Source organism: Zerene cesonia, chromosome 6 (assembly GCF_012273895.1).
Source record: "Zerene cesonia ecotype Mississippi chromosome 6, Zerene_cesonia_1.1, whole genome shotgun sequence".
Lineage (NCBI taxonomy): Eukaryota > Metazoa > Arthropoda > Insecta > Lepidoptera > Pieridae > Zerene > Zerene cesonia.
The window spans coordinates 2,248,100-2,256,529 of NC_052107.1; the positions used below are offsets into that span (position 1 = coordinate 2,248,100).

Consider the following 8,430-nt stretch of genomic DNA (forward strand, 5'->3'; position numbering starts at 1 on the left):
TAATAAATGTTATTTGCAGTTAACAATTTTCTTTTTTCTTTATTACAATATTTATGGCAAGACTAGGTATATACGAACATTGTATCAATAGGTAAATTATATAATTTTCTAGTGTCATAATCGGCAAACGAGCTGGTGGGTCGCCTGATGGTAAGTGGTACCACCGCTCACAAACATTCGCAGAGACGTAAGGCCATTTACAGATTGCCGACTTTAAAAGGTGTGTGATAAAGAAAAAAAATGAGGGGAATATAGGAAAGGACTGAGAAAGTTAAGGTACAGGCCAACGGCTCTCCCACACATCCAACTCTTCTGTGGAGGTGAGTTTCCCCGGTGCGATCAGGCCCAATTCATGCCGAAGCGTGCACTCACACTTCCAATCCCACATTAAAACCGTTTTCCAGTAGCTACATAATGCCAAATTAAAATGTATCTAGGGAATCTTTAGATCTTATTCTATTTATCTTTTTCTATTAACAAATTCAAGGCAATGTTTTATCTGGAATTCGAGTTGAGCTGCGTAAATTAATATCTAGGGAAAAAACAGTTTCTTGAGTAATTTTTAACTCGCAAGCACTACCTCATGCAAATGGATAGCTGATATCTGAGTGACATGCAGAGACACGCTGAGTGTGCCCGGCCATAGCACTCGAAATTCCTAGTTGCATTCCAGCACAGTCATCAACAGGTTGTGAACATTTGAAGGATCTGAATTTAAAGCGTCTATTTCCGTGGCTTCCGTCTCGCTAAACAAACGTGTGCCGGTTGTTCACACGACGACATTTTATTAATAAACAGTGCGGCTGAGGGGTAGGGCTGTCACTTATCAGTTATTATAATATTTTTCGTTTAATTATTTTTGTTCACCTTTTGGTAGGGCGATTTGCGTCTCTAACGTTAGGTATAGCAGTTCAGTGCAATTCAAACTAGAAACATCAAATTCGATATGTATTACCAGTAGAGGAATAACTTTGCCAGCGCAACAGTGGTACTTTTGATCAAAATCGTTAGTATCAATCCCAAAGCATTCTTGCAATTTTAAAGAAAAAAAAAAGGTGTGTGTGCGATTCACACACGATAGAAGTGAAACTTCAATCGACAAAAGAATGAGATGAATATATATAAAATAGTATGTATATTTCTGTCTCATTCTTTGCCAGCTTCATTCTACACATTTTTGTATTTGTGTCTCTTACCTGTCGTTTTTCCGTTGCATCAGGTTTGAAATCACAACGATTCTAAAGAAGTTTCACTTCAAAAACTTATTTAAAAAGTACGTATTTACAACCTTTTCGATTCGCTTAAATTCAAACTAAATTTGCCACATTGCAGACTTCTTATTTTACTGTAACATAACTTATAGAAATACACATAAAAGAATCAGTCGCCATCCCTATAGCACGGGAACAATAGGTGCATTATGCTATATATCTATAGCCAGCTACGTGCAAAGATTTACTTTACATACAATATAACAATACGCTATCGGATCGGATCGTTATATATCGGGACGTAATCATTACGTCGCTTCAATCGACTCGCGTATAGAATAACGAGTGCCGACACAAAAGAATATGACCGTTGGAATAGGTATAATGAGCAATTTGTGTCGTTGAGTCTTAGAATTATGTCATACTAGCTGTGCCCCGCGGTTTCACCCGCGTAAGTCCGTATGCCGTAGGAATATCGGGATAAAAAGTTGCCTATATGTTATTCCAGTTGTCCAGTTGTCTACGTACCAAATTTCATTGCAATCAGTCGGGTAAAAAACACACACATATCCTTAAAAACTTTCGCATTTATAATATTAGTAGGATAGGAAGTAGGATAGTATTATATGCCATCAAATATTTAGATTGTTTATGTCTACGTTTTTTTAACTTACCGTTATTAAATGATCGATGAATATACAAAAAAAAAATTGAAATCGGTCCAGTAGTTTTTGAGTTAATCCATTACAAACAAACAAAAAAAAAACAAAAATGCAAATTCTTCCTCTTTATAATACCAGTGTAGATAATAGCTTGAAAAAATCGAATTTTTAAGCATATTGCATACATGTACATATACATAATTGTTATATCCCATAAATATTAAGAAGTTTAACTATATCAATATTTTTATCAAAAAAAGTCTAAACATAGAAGTTAGAAAATCAGCACAAAATTTCTAAAAGCAGAATATTCTCAATTGCTTTGCTAAAAATGCGAAAAACATAATTCCCGAGCTGTCGATGAGTTAGACACGATTCACCCACTCCGCTCGGATCTGCCTTTATCAGCATTTTTATCAAGTCGTCGAGGCGTCATAACCGCATGTAGTTCTGCCAATTTTACATTTATTGTATAAATACTAACCTATTTGTTAATAACAAACCTCTATATTCGTATTAGATAACATATGGGTTTTTTGTTTGCGAGCTTTGAAAGAATAAAGGAAAATATAGGACGTATTTGTATTAAATTTTATATGGTCATTTAGAACCTATTCCTAAACTTCTTATGGTACCGAGTATCTACTGCATGGCGTGGATTTACTTATACAAATTTACCTATATTTTTTTTAAATTGTCTCCATCTAGATTATGCTCTGCACGTAACGTGTAAAAAAGTCGCACGAGATATCATTGTGAAATATATAAAAGTGCATCTTCAAAGTCCTTGCCTAACAAAAAATAGACGAGTATCAAGCGATGTCGATGAACGATAGATGGCGCGCTGATGCCGGCGCATTGTTAGCAAAAACTCGATGGCATCCGCTATAGTTTTGTTAGCGTTATCTGGGACGGATTTTTTGCGAGCACCCGGAAGTGCTCGGAACAATGCTGTGCAAATATTGTCTTTGTTCTTCAAATCGAACGGCGTTAATTATTTTGACGATTGTTACAGCGAGTTACGGTTGTGCGGCGATGTTGAGGTTTTTGTTGTTGTTTAGACGCTCGAAAGTTGACAATTGTCTGATTTAGTAGTGCAGCAATATATCTGTGTATAGACTAGTGGTATTGGGTCGAGTATGCTTATGTACAATCTAGGTCACACTTGCGTTAAGGAGATGATTACACCCCTGAGAGAAAATAAGGGTTAAACGGTGGAATATTGTTGTTTGTTATTTATTGGTATACATGTCTGCTTGTGTTTGCTACGACGAAATATGTATCTATAAAATATAAACAGCAGAAAACTACAACGATCATAACTTATTCATGAATGGAATTTTTTTTCTTTCTACAAAAAAGGTCACCGTGGTCCCTGGAGACGAGGAAAACCCACGGAGTCATCGAGTAACAAACACAAAAAATTCAATCGAATTGAGAACCTTCGTTTTTGAGACGTAGGTTGATAAATATCCATCGTATAGTCAATTCACAGATGTATTCGCTCTTACTGCTTACATATTAAATACCCGTTTTCCTTATCGGCTACTTTTTATGAAGAACCTACTTATACGTATAATTGTTACCTATAATACTCATTTAGAATAACTTTTCAAAACACATATACCTTATATATAATAGTAACTACCCCTTCTCAGTTGTAGGTACACCTCGAATGCATAATTCTGGCCGTAATGGATGTAATTAGGGGATGATCTAGCTTGTTACCCCCGGGGCCTGTACAGCTCCCGAGTGCCATCGTCCTGTAGTAGGTAATCCATGCAGGGAGTGACGTTTGTACGTTTTATTAGCACTCGAGGGGATTTCAGGCAAATAGATAAAGGTTTTTATGAGCTCGTTGAGTTAATGCGCTCAGGACCCATGTGTGATTAAATATTACTGTTTTCCTGTTATTGAAATATTGTTTGTGTATTTTTCCACTGAATTCATAAAAGGAGGTGATCAATTCGACTGATTTTTTTTTTGGTTTTTAACCTACACTTTCGTTTGTATTAACCAATTTTGTTAACGCTTTTTATTTGTAAACTAGTGGTTTCCGTGTGGTATCTAAATTTGGTCTAGTTCTGATTACTTTGTACACATATAATACTTGTATATTCAATTTGCAGAAATAGCGCTCTACAATAGGTACTTATTTTGTGTTATAAAAATTACTTACAAATATAATCGGATTTAATTTTACGGTTGTTATTTCTTTATGGCAAATTCGCTGTATGCGATTTATATGATTATGATAAACTCATATCAACATTGTTATCTTCGTTGCAATGATATCATAGCACAACGTGAATTGTCGAGAAAAACAACCATACCTACACATAATCTACAGTAAATCCCGGCTAAGAGCGACACGCGCATATTTTATTAGCATTCCGTCGCCGGGGAATCAATTCTGGAGCAGCGTAAATCCACCACGTTTCACTCGCGACGCTCTCAGATTGCATCCAGCTACAGCTGTCTAATAGATAATCGTAAGCCAAGCTCCGCTACCGCTCGCGCCGTTATAATGTTCTCAGTGTCAGCGTCAGGTTTTTTCACGGGATGTTTGTTTGTATCGCAGGTTCTTTTTGTGATTTCGATGTAAGAAACACTTTCGAGTTATCGCTTTTCGGATTACAGGGATAGTGATTCCTTTCATGTACCTATTGGGAAGTGTTTCATGGCGAGTTCTATGTGCCAATCATATTTACTTCTATAGCTACCAAGTTTTTCGTTAATTTACGTGTGGTTTAACATAGAGGATTGTAATATTGTACTTGACAAATCATATCGAATCATATCGCTTTGTTGTGCACAAAACTATACAGAAAAAGTAACACAACTGGCAACAGAAGTGCACAGCAGGCGGTCTTAACGCTTTGGTCAATTCTCTATCACATTGTTAGTTCTGTTATTATGCCATATTAAGCGTAACCCACAAATCTATTAACAGAATTATTACAGTAATGAAAAGAACAATAGTGGCTATAATTCACACGACAATCTTCAGAGTTTAATTATGATCAGCAAGATAGCTAACACGTGCGTAACATGTGCAACGTATAAAACCATCATGTGGATACTCCATAAAAAATGTGTATATTGAAGCTGATTATATCCATGCGTTAAAAAAGAAAACAGATTCTCTGTTAGTTTAGTTATAGTATAAGCTATATTCATACACCCGAAAACACGTTCGCTGTAAATACGTTCGGTCATTATCAGCGAGTTTTCCACTTAAATGAAAAATACGAGCGAACTTTTCCCCCAGACTAGTTATCAAACTAAGTAACATTGGATTTACAAGCTTGGACGTCCTGATTCCCTGGCCGCTTTGAACACAAAAATATTACCGTTTTCGTTTCTGAGTGGCTCTAACGTCCGTAAAGACTTTATTTGAACGAGGGAAATATGCCACATTTTTCATCTGATAAATGCGACCGTCCTGACATTATAAATGTGCATTTTTTTACATATTAAGGACGCAATATAAGTCCACATTTTCGTCTTGTTTTTAATTTTATCGCTTTAAAAAAATTTTGCCACCACATTAAGAATCCAATTACTTTGTTAGTAGCAGCGCATCTATTTTGTATATTCTAAAAAAATATGATATTGACTGGTCTTAACTATTTAAAAATAAATTTAAAGGTAGAAAAATATGCCTCGTGCGGTGGGATTCGAATACTTCTGTCGCGCCGTGGTGACGCCTTGCACCAATATTGCATTTTATGTAAAGCACTAAGAAGTAGAAAAATACAATATAAATTGAAATGAAAAAAAAAAAATTGTCTCCAATTTATTTGAATGAAAATTCATATTTCTCTTACTAAATTCCATTCTTTCCTGTTCTGTTTATGAGAAGTAATGCAATTTATGGACTACTTGTGCAATACTGGACTACTAATGCAATACTAAAGGCAATACTTGACCAAGCCTCTATTAAATTGTGTTCTCTTTTCAGCATCACGCCGTCTTAGCGAATACGTGGAGCACTACGAGCCGCTCGACTACAATGCGGACGAAGTGCACATACAGCACCTGCGCGCGCGCCGCTCGACGGAGCCACAGGAGCTGCGTCTCAGTTTCCGCGCGCACGGCCGCCGCTTCCACATGCGGCTGCGGCGTGACGCGTCAGCGTTCAGTGAGGACTTTAGGGTGCGTGTGACCTTTATATCACTATCAGGAGATCTGCTGAATCGATATTAAAAGTAATTTTACCAATCAAAAGCTTTGTTATCTATCAGTGACATAGGCTATATTTTATTTTCTGTTCATTCCGTCAATCCTGGCGAAGCCGGGAAGAACAGGTAGTATTTCATACACATAAACACATTCATCTATCTATACAAATTGTAAGTTCCACTGCTCCAATCTTACATATACCATGGACGATTTTAGATACCTGCATCTACATTTAATTGATGATTGCATAATTGCATTAAAACCAAATTTTCGGAACTCACAATATGAGTTACGAAGGTCAAAACAATGAGCTTTTATAAAGATTTCTTCTTCTCCACTGTAAACGTTATAAAATGTACATCTAGTATAATAATACCTCTGTTAATCGCATGTATTGGTGCAGGTCGAAGGCTCACAGGGACAGCTTCACGACGTGGACACATCACACATATACAAAGGGGAGGTGGTTGGTAAGTGACACTCGTGCTTTTATATTTTTTGTTCATCAAACACTGTTATTTGTTAAAATAAGTAAAACAGGTAGTAGTAGTAACATTCCCTGTTTTATATTAATTTACAATAAATCGATTAAAGTGAAAAACACTATCCGATCTACAGTGTAATTTTGTGTGCCTTCGTCTTCTATATTTCAGTCGGCGATACAGAGGTAGGTATAACTATTCCCGCCAAAATCCACTCATAATAGTAGTAGGTCGTGAACACATCTCATCAAAATGGAACATCATCAATTACTCTTACATTTGCTACATTTTCACGATGAACGTTCATTAAATATGTAAACGTGTTTGATAAAATTTCCAGATCGTATTTTCAGATAAGTCGTTAACCCCGTATATACATTTGGATGGAAAATAATACAATGGGAATAGGACCTACTTAATATAATAGGTATTCTATTTTACCATTCTGTTTATAAAGTCGTTCAGGCATACTAACATTCGTAATAACAATGTGTTCCGATTTTGTATCAAAGAATTGGAGTTATATTCTCAACCATATATGTTTATTTGTTAATCGAAGTTGGTAAATAATATTTATTAATACTCATATAATTAAGAGGAAATATTTGATTCTTTGTAACGATTTCGAAAATTCTTTAAAGTGCAAAAAGCTACATTATTACTGAATGTCATAGGGTATGTATTATTTTGATTTTATCTCAGATTGATTTAGGCAGGGCCGGGACGTGCGACTAGTGACTTGTTAACGACACATGTACTAAGTAAAAATAATAAAATTATGCTTTACTAGCTGCGCCTCGCGGTTTCACCCGCGTAGGAATATCGGTATAAAAAGTTGACTATATGTTATACCAGTTGTCCAGCTGTCTACGTACCAAATTTCATTTCAATCGGTTCTGTAGTTTTTTCTCGAAAGAGTAACAAACAAACACACACACACACATCCTTACAAACTTTCGAATATATAATATTAGTAGGAAGTAGGATTAGTAGGATTTATACATTTTGTATGATGGTGATGTAAACGGATGTAAATCAATATTTTCTCTATCCAAACACGTAGACAGAAATTGTCAAACAGTGTACGAAGCAATTCCTTTGTGAATAGGACTAAGTTTTGTAATGTATGGTAGACACACAAATTGGATCGCTGAGCGGGTTACTGCGTGACGTGAATTGTATTCCAAGATTCGTTCTGCTATCTATTTAACTTAGACTCTAAAACTTGAGAGCTAAGGTCAGAATGCTAACTGTTACGGGTCGTGAACGTTCTGTAATTAAGAAAGGCTTCGGGTGTTTCACTTCTTGTTATAATATGAGCGTACGTTCTTTGAATGGCTTTTATCAGCAGTTGGTTACACATTTTAGTAAATTCGATTATGCGTTGAGACGGTTAGAGTTATATGAGATATCGGAGATTGCATCTCATGAAACAGCGCTTAGCAACAACAAAACACGTTGCAAAACATACAATGAAATATGTGAATTTATGTTTACTTAAATGAATTTTACATTAACTTTATAACGAATTTTACGTTACTTAAATTTCACAGCGTCGTAGGTGTGCACGAAAAGAGCAACGATATAAAAAACACTCTCAACTTTATAATATAATAATCCAAGAACAATAAAGCATGTAATACTATCGTATAAGACAGGTACAAAGTTTGCGGGTGACGCGCTGACTTGTAGAGCGACTTCTCTATTATGCTCCCAAAACGACATTATCTACTCAAGATAAAGTACCGTTGTTTTACCCCCCGGGAGATGGAACACTATACGATTGTACATCAAAGAAACTCGGTGATTGGCATATCAATGCAGATACGGAACGAGCGATTTAAATTGGGACGTTTGAAATGAGGGTGCATGCTGTATAGCGTATCTACT

General features: G+C 36.0%; 1 protein-coding gene across 1 annotated transcript in view; it reads left to right on the forward strand.

Moving 5' to 3' along the window:
• LOC119840388 (disintegrin and metalloproteinase domain-containing protein 10) overlaps positions 1-8,430 on the forward strand; it is a 61,197-nt gene that overhangs the window by 24,767 nt on the left and 28,000 nt on the right. The window contains exons 2-3 of the mRNA XM_038366986.1: positions 5,838-6,031; positions 6,462-6,528. Of these exons, the coding sequence (XP_038222914.1) occupies positions 5,838-6,031; positions 6,462-6,528 (261 nt within the window). The remainder of the gene's footprint in view (positions 1-5,837; positions 6,032-6,461; positions 6,529-8,430) is intronic.